The 20,930-nt window shown below is 46.6% G+C and overlaps 1 protein-coding gene across 4 annotated transcripts in view; it reads left to right on the top strand.

Moving 5' to 3' along the window:
- Positions 1-20,930, top strand: part of LOC311138062 (homeodomain-interacting protein kinase 1-like) — a 63,910-nt gene that overhangs the window by 33,810 nt on the left and 9,170 nt on the right. For 3 of the 4 annotated variants that reach the window (XM_084172712.1, XM_084172711.1, XM_084172713.1), the window contains exons 10-16: positions 1,829-2,015; positions 9,956-10,074; positions 14,951-15,108; positions 15,547-15,651; positions 16,762-16,938; positions 17,714-17,904; positions 18,266-18,387. In XM_084172712.1, coding sequence (XP_084028838.1) covers positions 1,829-2,015; positions 9,956-10,074; positions 14,951-15,108; positions 15,547-15,651; positions 16,762-16,938; positions 17,714-17,904; positions 18,266-18,387 — 1,059 coding nt within the window. The remainder of the gene's footprint in view (positions 1-1,828; positions 2,016-9,955; positions 10,075-14,950; positions 15,109-15,546; positions 15,652-16,761; positions 16,939-17,713; positions 17,905-18,265; positions 18,388-20,930) is intronic. The other variant, XM_084172714.1, reaches the window with a different exon arrangement.

Below are 20,930 nucleotides of genomic sequence, written 5' to 3' on the forward strand. Positions count from 1 at the left end.
AGCCAGGTACATACACACTGTCACCTTCAGCAACCAGCTCAGCCAGCTCAGCCAGGTACATACACACTGTCACCTTCAGCAACCAGCTCAGCCAGGTACATGCACACTGTCACCTTCAGCAACCAGCTCAGCCAGGTACATACACACTGTCACCTTCAGCAACCAGCTCAGCCAGGTACATGCACACTGTCACCTTCAGCAACCAGCTCAGCCAGGTACATACACACTGTCACCTTCAGCAACCAGCTCAGCCATGTACATACACACAGGTACCTTCAGCAACCAGCTCAGCCAGGTACATACACACTGTCACCTTCAGCAACCAGCTCAGCCAGGTACATACACACTGTCACCTTCAGCAACAAGCTCAGCCAGCTCAGCCAGGTACATACACACTGTCACCTTCAACAACCAGCTCAGCCAGCTCAGCCAGGTACATACACACTGTCACCTTCAGCAACCAGCTCAGCCAGGTACATACACACTGTCACCTTCAGCAACAAGCTCAGCCAGCTCAGCCAGGTACATACACACTGTCACCTTCAACAACCAGCTCAGCCAGCTCAGCCAGGTACATACACACTGTCACCTTCAGCAACCAGCTCAGCCATGTACATACACACTGTCACCTTCAGCAACCAGCTCAGCCAGGTACATACACACAGTCACCTTCAGCAACCAGCTCAGCCAGCTCAGCCAGGTACATACACACTGTCACCTTCAGCAACCAGCTCAGCCAGGTACATACACACTGTCACCTTCAGCAACCAGCTCAGCCAGGTACATACACACTGTCACCTTCAGCAACCAGCTCAGCCAGGTACATACACACTGTCACCTTCAGCAACCAGCTCAGCCAGGTACATACACACTGTCACCTTCAGCAACCAGCTCAGCCAGGTACATACACACTGTCACCTTCAGCAACCAGCTCAGCCAGGTAAATACACACTGTCACCTTCAGCAACCAGCTCAGCCAGGTACACACACACTGTCACCTTCAGCAACCAGCTCAGCCAGGTACATACACACTGTCACCTTCAGCAACCAGCTCAGCCATGTACATACACACTGTCACCTTCAGCAACCAGCTCAGCCAGGTACACACTCACACACACATACAAGTTAAGGCCAGTGTATACTTTCAGCGACGTCATACAGTTGAAGTCTAATTGAGGATGAAAATGTCTTTGGCAACACAAAGTAGCAGTTACAGTTCCAGACCCTGTTCCAACCAATAAGATCAGAGAACTACAGACTTGTTATATAGGTTACGTAATAAAGTAGGATTCCTGCTCATGTCCGTAATAAAGTAGGATTCCTGCTCATGTCCGTAATGAAGTAGGATTCCTGCTCATGTCCGTAATAAAGTAGGATTCCTGCTCATGTCCGTAATGAAGTAGGATTCCTGCTCATGTCCGTAATGAAGTAGGATTCCTGCTCATGTCCGTAATAAAGTAGGATTCCTGCTCATGCACGTAAAAAAGTAGGATTCCTGCTCATGCACGTAATAAAGTAGGATTCCTGCTCATGCTCGTAATAAAGTAGGATTCCTGCTCATGTCCGTAATGAAGTAGGATTCCTGCTCATGCACGTAATAAAGTAGAAGTTTCCCATTTTGTTCATCTATAAACAGTCAATAGACATGAAATCATAAAATAATACTAAAAATATGTAGGCATCACTGAATACTTCATAATAACAACCCAAAATGCTAATTTAGGTGGAATTGCCCTTTAAACAGAACAGAACAGAATTGTATTGGATAACTATGAACTTCCAACTGAGTGTGACCAGTATTCTAACCATAACTGGACTGTACCATCAGGTGCCGTCAGCCGGGGGAGCTGTTCCTCTCCTGAACTACCAGCCAGCCCTGTACCAGCAGGCCACTATCAACATCCCTGGGCTGGCCCAACAGAGTGTCCCCCTGCAGGCTCGCCCCACAGGCCTGGCCTGCCAGACTGAGCCCTTCCAGCAGACTCTCTTCGTCTGCCCACCAAACACCATACAGGGTAAAACAGGAATACTTTGGGACGGTTTCCGAGACACAGATTAAGCCTGGTCCTGTACTGAAAAGCATGCTCAATGGAGATTCCCCCTTTTTAGACCAGCACTGTTACCGGGGGTCAGGCTAATTTGAGTTTCTAAGGAAATTGCATGGTTCAGTGTAATAACACCGTCATTACCTAATGAATGACTTTGTATTTTTGATGGGAGGGAGTAACATTATTGTGGTGTAGAGGTTGACACGGGAGTGAAAATCCATTCCTGTCCCGCCTTTTTCCCGTGCTGTCCAGATCCTAAAAACAGTTCTGTAACCCCAGAACTTTCCTGTCCCGTCCTGATAAAAATCCTCTGCCGTCCCATGCCGTGCTCATTATTACGTTCAGAAATCTGAAAATAACTTCCTCTGTTAGCTGCTCGTCTGTCTGTGCCCCGCTGTGCGCGTGGGTAGCCATAGCAACTGCCTCCGATTTGGATGCTGCTCAGCGCTCACCAGACACCAGCCTGCCCTGCTGATAACAACCACAATATCAGATTTTTTGCAGTGAAGGCAGCCCTTCTACTTACCCAGAGTCTGATGAAGTCAATTCCTCTCTTGGAAGCTTCATCATTCACTGACATACACTACCAGTCAAAAGGTTGGACACACCTACCCATTCAAGGGTTTTTCTTTATTTTTACTATTTTTTACATTGCAGAATAATAGTGAAGACATCAAAACTACGAAATAACACATATGGAATCATGTAGTAACCCAAAAAAGTGTTAAATAAATCAAAATATATTTTATATTTGAGATTCTTCAAATAGCCAACCTTTGCCTTGATGACAGCTTTGCACACTCTTGGCATTCTCTCAACCAGCTTCATGAGGTAGTCACCTAGAATGCATTTCAATTAACAGGTGTGCCTTGTTAAAAGTTAATTTGTGGAATTTCTTTCCTTCTTAATGCGTTTGAGCCAATCAGTTGTGTTGTGACAAGGTAGGGGGGGTATACAGAAGATAACCCTATTTGGTAAAAGACCAAGTCCATATTATGGCAAGAACAGCTCAAATAAGGAAAGAGAAACGACAGTCCATCATTACTTTATGACATGAAGGTCAGTCAATATGGAACATTTCAAGAACTTTGAAAGTTTCTTCAAGTGCAGTCGCAAAAACCATCAAGCGCTATGATCAAACTGACTCTCATGAGGACCGCCACAGGAATGGAAGACCCAGAGTTACCTCTGCTGCAGAGGATAATTTCATTAGAGTTACCAGCCTCAGAAATTGCAGCCCAAATAGATGCTTCACAGAGTTCAAGTAACAGACACATCTCAACATCAACTGTTCAGAGGAGACTGTGTGGATCAGGCCTTCATGGTTGAATTGCTGCAAAAAAACCACTACTAAAGGACACCAATAAGAAGAAGAGACTTGCTTGGGCCAAGAAACATGAGCAATGGACATTAGACTGGTGGAAATGTGTCCTTTGGTCTGGAGTCCAAATTGGAGATTTTTGGTTCCAAGCGCCGTGTCTTTGTGAGACGCGGTGTGGGTGAATGGATGATCTCATGTGTAGTTCCCACCGTAAAGCATGGAGGAGGAGGTGTTATGGTGTAGGGGGTGCTTTGCTGGTGACACTGTCTGTGATTTTTTTAGAATTCTAAGCACACTTAACCAGCATGGCTACCACAGCATTCTGCAGCGATACGCCATCCCATCTGGTTTGGGCTTAGTGGGACTATCATTTGTTTTTCAACAGGACAATGACCCAACACACCTCCAGGCTGTGTAAGGGCTATTTTACCAAGAAGGAGAGTGATGGAGTGCTGCATCAGATGACCTGGTCTCCACAATCCCCCGACCTCAACCCAATTGAGATGGTTTGGGATGAGTCGGACGGCAGAGTGAAGGAAAAGCATCCAACAAGTGCTCAGCATATGTGGGAACTCCTTCAAGACTGTTGGAAAAGCATTCCAGGTGAAGCTGGTTGAGGGAATGCCAAGAGTGTGCAAAAGCTCTCATCAAGGGTGGCTATTTGAAGAATCTCAAATATAAAATATATTTAGATTTGTTTAACACTTTTTTGGTTACTACATGATTCCATATGTGTTATTTCATAGTTTGGATGTCTTCACTATTATTCTACAATGTAGAAAATAGTAAACATAAAGAAAAACCCTTGAGTGGGTAGGTGTGTCCAAACGTTTGACTGGTACTGTACGTTGATATCTAAGGTAAAGTAGTGACTGGCTACAACTGGAGCGAGGCGCGAGAGTGAGCCGACGGAATGGGGAGGGGGATATTCATTTGGTGTGACCAACTTTGTATTAGTTCCTCATTTTCTTTCTGTGATAGGTTCTTTTTAACAGACTAGTCTTCAAAAAGGACATACGGCGCCTTCAGAAAGGATTCATTCCCCTTGACTTATTCCACATTTTGTGGTACAGCCTGAATTCCAAATGGATTAAATATATTTTTTTTTCTGACCCATTACACACAATGCCCCATAATGACAAAGTGAAAACCTGTTTTTAGAACATTTTGCAAATCACACCCCTGAGTCAATACTTTGTAGAAGCACCTTTGGCGGTGATTCAAGCTTTGAGTCGTCTTGGGTATATCTGTATCAGCTTTGCACATCTGGATTTGGGGATTTTCTCCCATACTTCCTTGCAGATTTTCTCAAGCTTTGGCTGGGCCACTCAAGGACTTTCACATCCTTGTTCTGAAGCCATTCCAGCGTTGCTTTGGCTGTATTCTTGAGGTCATTGTCCTGTTGGAACATACATCTTCGTCCCAGTCTAAGGTCGTTTGCACTCTGAAGCAGGTTCTCATCAAGGATTTGCCTGTATTTGGCTCCATTCATTGTTCCCTCTATCCTTACCAGTCTCCCAGTCCATGCTGCTGAAAAGGATCCCCATAGCATGATGCTGCCACCACCATGCTTCACGGTAGGGATGGTGTTAGATGGGTGATGAGCTGCGCCTGGTTTTCTCCAGACATAGCGCTTTGCATTCAGGCCAAAGAGTTAAATTTTTATCTCATCAGACCGCCTTTTTGCCAACTCCAGGCGTGCTGCCGTGCCTTTTTCTCAGGAGTGACTTCCTCCTGGCCACTCCCATAAAGCCCAGATTGGTGAAGTGCTGTAGAGACTGTTGTCCTTCTGGCAGGTTCTCCCATCTCAGCCAAGGAACTCTGTAGTTCTGTCAGAGTGGTCATTGGGTTCTTGGTCACCTCCCTGACCAAGGTCCTTCTTGCCGGTTGCTCAGTTTGGTCGGACGGCCAGCTCTAGGCAGAGTCTGGGTAGTTACATATTTCTTCCATTTCCCAATGATGGAGACCACTGTGCTCTTGGAAACGTTCAACTCTAGAAGTTATTTTATACCCTTACCCAGATACATGCCTCATCACAATTCTGTCTGGGAGAACTACGGACAGTTCCTTACACTTCATGGTATAGTTTCTGTTCTGACATGTACTGTCAACTGTGGGACCTTATATAGACAGGTGTGTTTCCTTCTAAGTCATGTCCAAACGATTTCATTTACCACAGGTGGACTCATCTCAAGGATGATCAAAGGAAATTGGATGCACCTGAGCTCAATTTGGAGTGTCATAGCAAAGGGGCGTGAATAATTATGTAAAGGAGATTTCTGTATTTCATTTTCAATACATTTGCAAAAATGTCCAAAAACATGTTTTAACTTTGTCATTATGGGGTATTGTGTGTATTTTATTTAATCCATTTTGAATTCAGGCTGTAACATAACAAAATATGGAATAAGTCAAGGGGTATGAATGCTTTCTGAAGGCAGTCTAATTCTAACGTTGTAACTGTCATCTAAGAGCCAACATATTTTTTGTCTTGGAGCCAAGACTCATATGTTCCAAAACCGACCAAAGATATGACCATACTAGCCTATCAAAAGCTTTTTCTGCGTTGAGAGAGATAAATGCCCAAGGAGCTTTAGTTTCTGATGAAGCATGTAAGATCTGTAATAGACGACGGAGGTTATCTGAGGAGAATCCTTTTTTAGCTAACTTTGGTCTGGATGTACCAATTTGGATAAGTAAGAATTTTAGAAAATAGTTTGTTTATCGAAGATAGAGAGATGGTGGCGTCCTTACCTTTTTATAAAAGCGGAATGAGTGCTGTGTTTACAAATGAATCTTTGTGAACGGCTGTGTTCATCATTTCAACTAACAGTGGACTTAATTGGTTCCAAAATGTTAAATAGACCTCAGGAGGAATACCGTCCAAACCAGTTGTTAATGTCGTTAACAACTTTTCCAGTTCTGATGTGTTCTTTTAATTGTGATTTATTCAAATGCTATTATAAAACCTTTAATGGCGTCCCATAAAATCCAAGAATCGTCAACTTAATTGAAAAAAAAATCATTATGAATTAAATCAATTCAGTTTCAAAATATTTTGCAGTAAGGAAATGTTAAAGCACGTGGCTCTTTTAGGATATTCTGAAATTGGTATCTGGCAGTTTATAAAGTATGATGATCAGATAGAATCATATGTCGAATTTATATTTTCTTGATTAAATAAAATAGAGGAGTAGATAATAGTGTTTTGTGCCTGTTTGTGTAGAAAGTGTAATCTTTTGCTTTTGCCTGCCAGGCATCAATTAATTTTTTTATTTTATTTAACCTTTATTTAACCAGGTAAGCCAGTTGAGAACAAGTTCTCATTTACAACTGCGACCTGGCCAAGATAAAGCAAAGCAGTGCGATAAAAACAACAACACAGAGTTACATATGGGGTAAAACAAAACATAAAGTCAAAAATACAACAGAAAATAGATATACAGTGTGTGCAAATGTAGCAAGTTATGGAGGTAAGGCAATAAATAGGCTATAGTGCAAAATAATTACAATTAGTATTAACACTGGAATGCTAGATGTGCAAGAGATGATGTGCAAATAGAGATACTGGGGTGCAAAAGAGCAAAATAAATAACAATATGGGGATGAGGTAGTTGGGTGGGCTAATTTCAGATGGGCTGTGTACAGGTGCAGTGATCGGTAAGGTGCTCTGACAACTGATGCTTAAAGTTAGTGAGGGAGATAAGAGTCTCCAGCTTCAGAGATTTTTGCAATTCGTTCCAGTCATTGGCAGCAGAGAACTGGAAGGAATGGTGGCCAAAGGAGGTGTTGGCTTTGGGAATGACCAGTGAGATATACCTGCTGGAGCGCAGACTACGGGTGGGTGCTGCTATGGTGACCAATGAGCTAAGATAAGGCGGGGATTTGCCTAGCAGTTATTTATAGATGGCCTGGAGCCAGTGGGTTTGACGACGAACATGTAGTGAGGACCAGCCAACAAGAGCGTACAGGTCACAGGTTGTAATCAGAGAGTATATGATGGAGAGCCTTGGTTGCCTGTAGATTGTAGTTGGTCTTGTTAGATTTGTCCTGCATGTTCAGAATGACATACATGTCTGTCCCAATAACCAGATGGAATTCAGTTAATTCTAACAATATGCTGTTCAGAGAATCAAAAAAAAAGTAGGATCATATAAATTCGGAGCGAACACATTAATAAAGGTCATTTTCTTTCCTTTATGGATCCATTTAAGGAAAGTGATTCTACCTTCTTGGTCTTTGCCTTTACTTTTAACAGTCAGTTCCAATTCATCCCAAAGGTGTTCAATGGGGTTGAGGTCAGGGCTCTGTGCAGGCCAGTCAAGTTCTTCCAAACCCATTTCATGAAGCTCCCGACGAACAGTTATTGTGCTGACGTTGCTTCCAGAGGCAGTTTGGAACTTGGTAGTGAGTGTTGCAACAGAGGACAGACAATATTTACGTGCTACGCGCTTCAGCACTCGGCGGTTCCGTTCTGTGAGCTTGCGTGGCCTACCACTTCGCGGCTGAGCCGTTGTTGCTCCTAGACGTTTCCACTTCACAATAACAGCACTTACAGTTGACCGGGGCAGCTCTAACAGGGTAGAAATTTGACGAACTGACTTGTTGGAATGGTGGCATCCTATGACGGTGCCACGTTGAAAGTCACTGAGCTCTTCAGTAAGGCCATTCTACTGTCAATGTTTGTCTATGGAGATTGCATGGCTGTGTGCTCGATTTTATACACCTGTCAGCAACGGATGTGGCTGTAATAGCCGAATCCACTCATTTGAAGGGGTGTCCACATACCTTTGTATATATAGTATACAGTGAGGGAAAAAAGTATTTGATCCCCTGCTGATTTTGTACGTTTGCCCACTGACAAAGAAATGATCAGTCTATAATTTTAATGGTAGGTTTATTTGAACAGTGAGAGACAGAATAACAACAACAAAATCCAGAAAAACGCATGTCAAAAATGTTATAAATTGATTTGCATTTTAATGAGGGAAATAAGTATTTGACCCCCTCTCAATCAGAAAGATATCTGGCCCCCAGGTGTCTTTTATACAGGTAATGAGCTGAGATTAGGAGCACACTCTTAAAGGGAGTGCTCCTAATCTCAGTTTGTTACCTGTATAAAAGACACCTGTCCACAGAAGCAATCAATCAATAAGATTCCAAACTCTCCACCATGGCCAAGACCAAAGAGCTCTTCAAGGATGTCAGGGACAAGATTGTAGACCTACACAAGGCTGGAATGGGCTACAAGACCATTGCCAAGCAGCCTGGTGAGAAGGTGACAACAGTTGGTGTGATTATTCGCAAATGGAAGAAACACAAAAGACCTGTCAATCTCCCTCGGCCTGGGGCTCCATGCAAGATCTCACCTTGTGGAGTTGCAATGATCAAGAGAACGGTGAGGAATCAGCCCAGAACTACATGGGAGGATCTTGTCAATGAGCTCAAGGCAGCTGGGACCATAGTCACCAAGAAAACAATTGGTAACACACTACGCCGTGAAAGACTGAAATCCTGCAGCGCCCGCAAGGTCCCCCTGCTCAAGAAAGCACATATACAGGCCCGTCTGAAGTTTGCCAATGAACATATGAATGATTCAGAGGAGAACTGGGTGAAAGTGTTGTGGTCAGATGAGACCAAAATGGAGCTCTTTGGCATCAACTCAACTCGCCGTGTTTGGAGGAGGAGGAATGCTGCCTATGACCCCAAGAACACCATCCCCACCGTCAAACATGGAGGTGGAAACATTATGCTTTGGGGGTGTTTTTCTGCTAAGGGGACAGGACAACTTCACCGTATCAAAGGGACGATGGACGGGGCCATGTACCGTCAAATCTTGGGTGAGAACCTCCTTCCCTCAGCCAGGGCATTGAAAATGGGTCGTGGATGGGTATTCCAGCATGACAATGACCCAAAACACACGGCCAAGGCAACAAAGGAGTGGCTCAAGAAGAAGCACATTAAGGTCCTGGAGTGGCCTAGCCAGTCTCCAGACCTTAATCCCATAGAAAATCTGTGGAGGGAGCTGAAGGTTCGAGTTGCCAAACGTCAGCCTCGAAACCTTAATGACTTGGAGAAGATCTGCAAAGAGGAGTGGGACAAAATCCCTCCTGAGATGTTTGCAAACCTGGTGGCCAACTACAAGAAACGTCTGACCTCTGTGATTGCCAACAAGGGTTTTGCCACCAAGTACTAAGTCATGTTTTGCAGAGGGGTCAAATACTTATTTCCCTCTTTAAAATGCAAATAAATTTATAACATTTTTGACAAGTGTTTTTCTGGATTTTTGTTGTTGTTATTCTGTCTCTCACTGTTCAAATAAACCTACCATTAAAATTATAGACTGATCATGTCTTTGTCAGTGGGCAAAGGTACAAAATCAGCAGGGGATCAAATACTTTTTTCCCCTCACTGTAGTTTATAACAGGAATAGTTTATAACTATTCCTGTACTGCTCGTTCCTGTGGACTGCCAATCCCATCTGGTCCTGTCCCAGGCTTGATTCTAGAACGTCACTCCCATTCCTGTTGCTGTGTCAACCTCTATTGTGTTGGTGGTTACTGATTGGCTGTTCCTCTGTCTGCAGGGCTCCAATCCTCCAATAAGAGCTCTGGATTCCCAGGGAGGATGGACAGTTCAGTCCCCATAGTGACCCAGAACCAATCAGCACAGCCACTGCAGCTGCAGCCTGCCATGCTCACACAGGTACGAGTGTGTGTGTGTGTGTGTGTGTGTGCGTGTGTGTGTGTGTGTGTGTGCGCGTGTGTGTGTCTGTGTGTGTGTGTGTGTGTGTCTGTGTCTGTGTCTGTGTCTGTGTCTGTGTGTGTGTGTAACAAAATTAACATTTCTGTGTTGTATTTTCTGTGTTGTAGGTTGGCTTTATCGTCTTTGTGTGTAAGTGAATGTGTTCTCATTCCTGCCCGGTCTGGCTTCCGGCTGGGTCTCAAACTCGAGCCCCAGTGGCTCAGAACAGAATACCTTTTGAGAGTGGAGGGCTTTCCAGACAGGAAGCAAGGGGGCGGAGCTAGCCGAAATAGAGCAGATTTTGTCAGATCGCTCCGCTTGGATAGAATTCAGTTTCTCCACTCCCAGACCTCTGTCAGACCTCTCAGCCATGGATCAGCCAGTTTCTCCACTCCCAGACCTCTGTCAGACCTCTCAGCCATGGATCAGCCAGTTTCTCCACTCCCAGACCTCTGTCAGACCTCTCGGCCATGGATCAGCCAGTGGCTTATCATCTTTACCTTGACAACCCAGATCTATCAATCTAACCTCAATCAGTCCACAGTCAACCCACAACCCTGATCGATCTATAGACTAACCTTGGTGTCCTCAATCAGTCCACACACAGTCCACTTCTCTAAAGGAATTAGTATTTGCCACTGAGAGAAGGTATTCAGCCATGAAGTGAGTCTGGACCTTCTGAGTTAACCGTCCTCCTCCTCCACCCTTTGCTGCCCCATCCCCTCCTCCCTACACCCTCCACCCTCCTGCACACCCCTGATGGTGGCCACCCTCCACCCCCCCCACGGTAACAGGCGTAGCCCCCCAGTTCTCAGTTCCACTACCTCCTTTCCCATCTCCTACCCTCCTTCTTTCTCTAGCTACCTCCTTTCCCATCTCCTACCCTCCTTCTTTCCCTAGCTACCTCCTTTCCCATCTCCTACCCTCCTTCTTCCCTAGCTACCTCCTTTCCCATCTCCTACCCTCCTTCTTCCCTAGCTACCTCCTTTCCCATCTCCTACCCTCCTTCTTCCCTAGCTACCTCCTTTCCCATCTCCTACCCTCCTTCTTCCCTAGCTACCTCCTTTCCCATCTCCTACCCTCCTTCTTTCCCTAGCTACCTCCTTTCCCATCTCCTACCCTCCTTCTTTCCCTAGCTACCTCCTTTCCCATCTCCTACCCTCCTTCTTCTCTAGCTACCTCCTTTCCCATCTCCTACCCTCCTTCTTTCCTAGCTACCTCCTTTCCCATCTCCTACCCTCCTTCTTTCCCTAGCTACCTCCTTTCCCATCTCCTACCCTCCTTCTTCCCTAGCTACCTCCTTTCCCATCTCCTACCCTCCTTCTTCCCTAGCTACCTCCTTTCCCATCTCCTACCCTCCTTCTTCCCTAGCTACCTCCTTTCCCATCTCCTACCCTCCTCCTTTCCCATCTCCTACCCTCCTTCTTCCCTAGCTACCTCCTTTCCCATCTCCTACCCTCCTTCTTCCCTAGCTACCTCCTTTCCCATCTCCTACCCTCCTTCTTCCCTAGCTACCTCCTTTCCCATCTCCTACCCTCCTCCTTTCCCTAGCTACCTCCTTTCCCATCTCCTACCCTCCTTCTTCCCTAGCTACCTCCTTTCCCATCTCCTACCCTCCTTCTTCCCTAGCTACCTCCTTTCCCATCTCCTACCCTCCTTCTTCCCTAGCTACCTCCTTTCCCATCTCCTACCCTCCTTCTTCCCTAGCTACCTCCTTTCCCATCTCCTACCCTCCTTCTTCCCTAGCTACCTCCTTTCCCATCTCCTACCCTCCTTCTTCCCTAGCTACCTCCTTTCCCACCTCCTACCCTCCTTCTTTCCCTAGCTACCTCCTTTCCCATCTCCTACCCTCCTTCTTCCCTAGCTACCTCCTTTCCCATCTCCTACCCTCCTCCTTTCCCTAGCTACCTCCTTTCCCATCTCCTACCCTCCTTCTTCCCTAGCTACCTCCTTTCCCATCTCCTACCCTCCTTCTTCCCTAGCTACCTCCTTTCCCATCTCCTACCCTCCTTCTTCCCTAGCTACCTCCTTTCCCATCTCCTACCCTCCTTCTTCCCCTAGCTACCTCCTTTCCCATCTCCTACCCTCCTCCTTTCCCTAGCTACCTCCTTTCCCATCTCCTACCATCCTTCTTCCCTAGCTACCTCCTTTCCCATCTCCTACCCTCCTTCTTCCCTACCTACCTCCTTTCCCATCTCCTACCCTCCTTCTTTCCCTAGCTACCTCCTTTCCCATCTCCTACCCTCCTTCTTCCCTAGCTACCTCCTTTCCCATCTCCTACCCTCCTTCTTCCCTAGCTACCTCCTTTCCCATCTCCTACCTTCCCTCCCTCTGTACGGCGGATTCAGTCTTTTACGGTTATCACATGTCACACTGTATGATTTTACCAGATTAATACATAATAGTCTAAGACGGGGAGGGGGGGGGGGGGGGGGGGGTTCTACTAAGCTATATGGAATTGTTTTAATAAGGTCATACCAAGGATCATTTTGCTATTTGGTTTTGAATTTAAAGACCCCTTCAAGTATAAAAAATTAATACATTATTTGATGAACATTAGCCGATAGTCCCCCCCAAAATGACAAAGTACGTTTGTTCTGATTTCTCTAGCTTAAACTTTATGGGGATTATTTATTATGCTAATTAGATTTCCGCTGGGGGGTGAGGTCATCTATTTTAGGGGGTTAAAATCTTGATGCCAGATTATACGATATGCTTCAGTTCTGTCGTCACATCCTACGATTGGCTTGAGAGGCTACTTCAGTTCCAGCGGTGTGATTAGGACCTGTAAACGGCTTAAATCGGCGTTCCAGCTGTGTGATTAGGACCTGTAAACGGCTTAATCGGCGTTCCAGCGGTGTGATTAGGACCTGTAAACGGCTTAATCGGCGTTCCAGCGGTGTGATTAGGACCTGTAAACGGCTTAATCGGCGTTCCAGCGGTGTGATTAGGACCTGTAAACGGCTTAATCGGCGTTCCAGCTGTGTGATTAGGACCTGTAAACGGCTTAATCGGCGTTCCAGCGGTGTGATTAGGACCTGTAAACGGCTTAATCGGCGTTCCAGCTGTGTGATTAGGACCTGTAAACGGCTTAATCGGCGTTCCAGCGGTGTGATTAGGACCTGTAAACGGCTTAATCGGCGTTCCAGCGGTGTGATTAGGACCTGTAAACGGCTTAATCGGCGTTCCAGCGGTGTGATTAGGACCTGTAAACGGCTTAATCGGCGTTCCAGCTGTGTGATTAGGACCTGTAAACGGCTTAATCTGCGTTCCAGCGGTGTGATTAGGACCTGTAAACGGCTTAATCGGCGTTCCAGCGGTGTGATTAGGACCTGTAAACGGCTTAATCGGCGTTCCAGCGGTGTGATTAGGACCTGTAAACGGCTTAATCGGCGTTCCAGCGCTGTGATTAGGACCTGTAAACGGCTTAATCGGCGTTCCAGCGGTGTGATTAGGACCTGTAAACGGCTTAATCGGCGTTCCAGCGGTGTGATTAGGACCTGTAAACGGCTTAAATCGGCGTTCCAGGAGTGTGTTTGATCTGCACATGCGGCAGCACCAGCAGCACAAGCCTCCCTCTTATGCGCGACTGAAGTGAGTTCGGAAATAACTGAAAGTATGCATCTTATAAATAGCTTTCGCATACAAACTTTGTGTCTGAACTCAGAATCAAATAGGCTTCCCCAAAATAACATGGTCGCTGTGGGAGAATGTTTGTTTATTTTGATTGGCGATTTTGTGCATTTATCAAAATCCCATCAGGTAGCCTGATTTCTGATGTGTAGCCTAAACAAGATTATTAGGGAAATCGTTCTTCGTGCACAGCATGTAAGCGTTTAAATCAAACCACTACACGATAAAGGCAAAACAATTCTGACACTGCCAGAAACTTTGTCGTAGCCTACGACTGTACTTAGCGGTACTTAATCGGCAGACCTAGACCCTGTCACACTAAACGAGCCAAGACGTCTGACAATTGTTTACCACCTAAGATTTGGCCACAACGTGGACATTTTGTCTGGGAACGGCAAAATGGTGGCATAAGACGGTTAAAATGGTACATTCTGCAAAGACCTTTCCCTCCATTAGGAGACACAGTAGAGATACCCTTCTTTAACAGCTTGACCCATTCCCCTCTCATTTGTTTCAGCCTGAAATAATGGCATGACTGTTTTTGTTGGAGAGCTAGTCTGCACTGCAGCCGTCTGTCTGTCTGTCTGTCTCTGTCTGTCTGTCTCTGTCTGTCTGTCTGTCTGTCTGTCTGTCTGTCTGTCTGTCTGTCTGTCTGTCTCTGTCTGTCTGTCTCTGTATGTCTCTGTCTGTCTTGTTTTCCTTAACATGGTTTTACGCTACATATTCCCTTGCTAACCTCATCCTAACCTCATCTGAGCAGTGTAAATGGTCAGTCCTGCTCAAGGTTTTGTGGATAATATAAGTGTCTTCATTAAGCACTGCGAGGGTGTGATTAGAAGGAGAAAATGCTTCCCACTGTCTTGATCTGGTTTGCCTTTTTTTTCTCTTCCTGTGCATTACTGAACACTATGCATGACATGTAGGTCAGGGAGTGGCTTCAGATGAGACTTTTAATGCACCTCTTTTTGGGGTTTGTTTTTCTGTGCTTTAGTTGACCTTGTCTAGGGAGGAGTAGGCCCGTCTGTCTGTCCAAGCAGAGTTTCTAAGCATGGCTCAGTACTTGAAGCCTGGATGACCTCCTGACCTGTTCCTTTATGACATCACCAGCTCCAGCTTCACCCATTGGCTCCTCTGGATAATGTCGTTCTACCAACCAGCTGCTCTCATCATGGATTAATTGCTAACTGGTGTGTGTTCTCTGTAGCAGGCCTGGCCAGCCGGCACCCAGCAGATCCTGATCCCGTCGTCATGGCAGCAGGTTCCGGGTGTGGCCATCCACGGCTCCACCCACCAGTCGGTTGTCACGGAGTCTCCCTTGGAGACACTCCTTCCGGACACAGCCCAGCAGACACACAGCTGGAGGTAGGGTTATCACCATGGTTACATGGCTGTCTGGTCTGTTAGCATAGATCTCTTTATATAAAATAACAGAAGTCAAGAGTCCCATCAGAAAACTATTCTTACCCCCAGATAACTTCACAGGATAACTATCCCAGAAAAAGAGAAGCAGACCTGGGTTTCTGAAAAATGGATTCAAATACTTTATCTGTGCCTGTTTGAGCTTGCCTGGCTTAATAAACAAATAGAAATGTCCCCAAACTGCAAATTCCGCCCATGTGGCACTCCAGGCAGACTCAAGCAAACTCAAAGTATTTTAATAAAATGTTCAAGTATTCGAAGGTCTGAAGAAAATCAGGTGTACTCTGGTGTATGTGTGTGTGTGTGTGTGTGTGTGTGTGTGTCTGTGTGTCTGTGTGTCTGTGTGTCTGTGTGTGTGTGTGTGTGTGTGTGTGTGTGTAGGGGATCTCAGTACAGCGGAGTGCTGCAGCAGAACCTGGGGGTTAATTCGAGGAGCGGAGCGGGGAAGAGGGCTAAGGGTGGCCGTGGCAACAGCAGAACCACCAGGTATGACTGAAACAGGACAAATTGGACGGACGGTGGCACAACAACTAGTTACAGGGATCAACTATACTGAACAAAAATATAAACGCAACATGCAACAATTTCAACAATTTTACTGAGTTACAGTTCATATGAGGAAATCAGTCAATTTAAATAAATTAATTAGGCCCTAATCTATAGATTTCACATGACTGGGCAGGGGCGCAGCCATGGGTGGGCATCGGCCCACCCACTGGGGAGCCAGGCCCAGCCAATCAGAATCAGGTTTTTTTTCCCCACAAAAAGGGCTTTATTTCAGACAGAAATACTAGTTTCATCAGCTGTCCTGGTGGCTGGTCTCAGACAATCCCGCAGTTGAAGAAGCCAGATGTGGAGGTCCTGGGCTGGCGTGGTTACACGTGGTTTTGGGAGGTCCTGGGCTGGCGCGGTTACACGAGGTCTGGGGAGGTCCTGGGCTGGCGCGGTTACACGTGGTCTGGGGAGGTCCTGGGCTGGCGTGGGTACACGTGGTCTGGGGAGGTCCTGGGCTGGCGTGGTTACACGTGGTCTGCGGTTGTGAGGCCAGTTGGACGTACCGCTTAAAACGATGTTGGGAGGCAGCTTATGTTAGAGAAATGAACATTACTTTCTCTGGCAACAACTCTGGTGGACATTCCTGCAGTCAGCATGCCAATTGCACCCTCCCTCAAAACTTGAGACATCTGTGGCATTGTGTGACAAAACTGCACATTTTAGAGTGGCCTTTTATTGTCCCCGGCACAAGCTCACTAACAGGGATGTAAAACAAAAATGTGTGCTCAACATTCGAGAGAAATAAGCTTTTTGTGAGTATTGAACATTTCTGGGATGTTTTATTTCAGCTCATGAAACATGGGACCTTACATGTTGCGTTTATATTTTTGTTCAGTGTGGTAGCTGGTTAGGCCCATCAACTAGTAACATCTAATAACATCTAATAACGAATAACAGCTGGAAAAGTTAGGTTTTCAGGGGCTCCACAAAAATGTTTTCGACCTTGCTCTGCATGGAAATCAGGAATAGTAAAGGTGTGTAACTAAGTTTGTTTTCTTTGCGTGTGTGTGTGTTTGTGTGTGTGTTTGTGTGTTTGTCCAGGGGTGTGTCTGGTGCATCCCTGCTCACCAACGCCGTGCTGACTCCGCCCATCTGCACCGCGGCGGCGTCTCTCTCTCAGCCAATCATCATCTCGGACACGCCCAGCCCGGCGGTCAGCGTCATCACCATCCATAGCGACTCAGACGATGAGGATGAGGGGAAGTTCCTCCCCTCCAGGTGCCCCGTCCAATCACAAACAACTGTAACAGTTTGGCCCCGCTTTATGTGGATAGTTCCTAATAAAGGATCTGTCGAAGCTCAAACTATCAACTAACTAATCTGTTGATATGCAACATCTTGACCGTTACTTGACTTCAACCCTTTTAGTCTGTGAGGAGCGTAGGTCATCCACAAATGTAAAGGGCTTTTAACCCTCTAGAGTTGAAGATGGTTGAAGATACCAAGGATAATTTAGCGATTTGATTTTGAGTTTTAGGACCTCTTAAGGTATATATATAAAAAAAAAAAAAATGTTTTATGAAACATTGAATTTGGCCTTACTGCTATTAGCCCATAGAAATGCATTGAATAACATTTTACATTTTTACATTTTAGTCATTTAGCAGACGCTCTTATCCAGAGCGACTTACAGTTAGTGAATACATTTTCATACTGGCCCCCCGTGGGAATCGAACCCACAACCCTGGCGTTGCAAACACCATTCTCTACCAACTGAGCTACACAGGACTAAAAATAACAGCTTCATACATGGATAAACAGATAGTTTAGTTCTGAATTGTCTGTCCAATATCTGAGAGATATAAGAAATATCAGAAAACCACATTTTTGTTGACGTATTTAAAGCTGAACGTATGAAACCCATTAGACACTGTTGATATGAACGGACGAGGAATTGATGATCCTATCCACCACCAATACATCTACCATCTGTATTTCTTTCTTGTCAGTATCTACTGTATGTCTAATGTGTGTGTGTGTGTTTGTGAACCAGCTGTGGTCCGGCTCAGAGGACTAACGTGATCAGCTGTGTGACGGTTCACGACTCGGACTCCTCTACGGCCAGCCCCCTCACCCCCCTCCCCCTCCCCCTCCCCCGCACACACCTCCCTGGGGGAGGGACGTCTAGAGGCAAGTCCCTGGCCGTGGTCGCACCGTCTGTAAAGACCCAACCAACTGAGACAGGTGACAGGGCTCACACACACACGTCTAATACACACACACACACACACACACACACACACACACAAATACAGAAAAAACGTTTTTAAACCAGTTTGAGTGTGATAATTTGATTATTATTATTATTTGTACCAGTGTGTATTATACTCATGTGTGAATTGGAAATGGGTTATTTGCATATACCAACTCCCCTCGTAGAGTGGGGTCACAGCCAGGGTCAGCCATTATCAACGGCAATCATGGAGCAATTATGGTTAAGTGCCTTGCTCAAGGGCACATCGACTGATTTTCACCATGTCGGCTCAGGGTTTCGAACTAGCGACCTTTCAGTTACTGACCCTCCTTCTTCCTGATTGGTTTCCAGTGCAACACCAGAGTTCCTACATCAAGCCCAAGCTGGCCAATCGACATCCCTGTAGCTCTGGAGACGGCAGCAACCGCCATAGGCTAGTCCCCAGCCAATCACATCCCCTCAACCTCAGCCAGGTGAGTCAGCAGCCAATAGCATCCTCTCTTACTAGTGAGTATTTCACATTGCATGTAGGGCCCAATAAAATCTGCGTTGCTGAGTCGAGTGCAGTGGTTAGCCTCTTCATCATCAACAACAAATGGTGTGCTTACTTGGGCGCAGTGGGAGTACCAACCCATTGTTCACCCGTCTCGGAATACCTGATGGTCAGATGCCGACCCTTCCACCTCCTGAGGGAGTTTACAGCTGTTAGCGTGACTGTTGTAGACATTCCACCTCAGGACAATAAAAATAACAAGATGGTGCCTAATGAGCTGTTACGAGGCTATAAAGAAGCAGGAAAACGTGCATCCATGGGGCTGCTTTGCTAGAGCTGACTGGGATATGTTTCGAGACTCCACCGATAACGTCGACGAGCTAACCACCTCCGTCACCGGCTTCGTTAGGAAATGCATCGGGCGACGTTGTCACCACAGTTGAAGGTTCACTGCTTCCCCAATCAAAAGCCCTGGATTAACACTGACTAATCTAAAAGGACAGGGCTTCCACACACAGGGCTATCACAGACAACCCGGAGGCTACGGCTGAGGACAGGAACACGTACAGGAAGTCCCCCTACGCTACGGCTGAGGACAGGAACACGTACAGGAAGTCCCCCTACGCTACCGCTGAGGACAGGAACACGTACAGGAAGTCCCCCTACGCTACGGCTGAGGACAGGAACACGTACAGGAAGTCCCCCTACGCTACCGCTGAGGACAGGAACACGTACAGGAAGTCCCCCTACGACCTCCGCAGAGTCATCAAACGAGCAAAAGGGCAATATAGGAACAAGGTGGAATCATATTATACAGGCTCCGATGCCCGCCACCTGTGGCAGGGGCTATAGTCCATTACAGATTACAAAGGAAGACCGGGCCGTGATCTGCCCAACGATGCCTCTCTACCAGACAGTATTACACAGACTCCCACATTACGGATTACAGAGGAAGACCGGGCCGTGATCTGCCCAACGATGCCTCTCTACCAGACAGTATTACACAGACTCCCACATTACGGATTACAGAGGAAGACCCAGCCGTGATCTGCCCAACGATGCCTCTCTACCAGACAGTATTACACAGACTCCCACATTACGGATTACAGAGGAAGACCGGGCCGTGATCTGCCCAACGACGCCTCTCTACCAGACAGTATTACACAGACTCCCACATTACGGATTACAGAGGAAGACCGGGCCGTGATCTGCCCAACGATGCCTCTCTACCAGACAGTATTACACAGACTCCCACATTACGGATTACAGAGGAAGACCCGGCCGTGATCTGCCCAACGATGCCTCTCTACCAGACAGTATTACACAGACTCCCACATTACGGATTACAGAGGAAGACCCAGCCGTGATCTGCCCAACGATGCCTCTCTACCAGACAGTATTACACAGACTCCCACATTACGGATTACAGAGGAAGACCCGGCCGTGATCTGCCCAACGACGCCTCTCTACCAGACAGTATTACACAGACTCCCACATTACGGATTACAAAGGAAGACCCAGCCGTGATCTGCCCAACGACGCCTCTCTACCAGACAGTATTACACAGACTCCCACATTACGGATTACAGAGGAAGACCCAGCCGTGATCTGCCCAACGATGCCTCTCTACCAGACAGTATTACACAGACTCCCACATTACGGATTACAGAGGAAGACCGGGCCGTGATCTGCCCAACGACGCCTCTCTACCAGACAGTATTACACAGACTCCCACATTACGGATTACAGAGGAAGACCGGGCCGTGATCTGCCCAACGATGCCTCTCTACCAGACAGTATTACACAGACTCCCACATTACGGATTACAGAGGAAGACCCGGCCGTGATCTGCCCAACGATGCCTCTCTACCAGACAGTATTACACAGACTCCCACATTACGGATTACAGAGGAAGACCTGGCCGTGATCTGCCCAACGACGCCTCTCTACCAGACAGTATTACACAGACTCCCACATTACGGATTACAGAGGAAGACCGGGCCGTGATCTGCCCAACGATGCCTCTCTACCAGACAGTATTACACAGACTCCCACATTACGGATTACAGAGGAAGACCTGGCCGTGATCTGCCCAACGACGCCTCTCTACCAGACAGTATTACACAGACTCCCACATTACGGATTACAGAGGAAGACCGGGCCGTGATCTGCCCAACGACGCCTCTCTACCAGACAGTATTACACAGACTCCCACATTACGGATTACAGAGGAAGACCCGGCCGTGATCTGCCCAACGACGCCTCTCTACCAGACAGTATTACACAGACTCCCACATTACGGATTACAGAGGAAGACCCGGCCGTGATCTGCCCAACGATGCCTCTCTACCAGACAGTATTACACAGACTCCCACATTACGGATTACAGAGGAAGACCCAGCCGTGATCTGCCCAACGATGCCTCTCTACCAGACAGTATTACACAGACTCCCACATTACGGATTACAGAGGAAGACCCAGCCGTGATCTGCCCAACGATGCCTCTCTACCAGACAGTATTAC

This window comes from Coregonus lavaretus (assembly GCF_964263955.1).
Source record: "Coregonus lavaretus genome assembly, chromosome: 12".
In the NCBI taxonomy this organism is placed as follows: Eukaryota; Metazoa; Chordata; class Actinopteri; order Salmoniformes; family Salmonidae; genus Coregonus; species Coregonus lavaretus.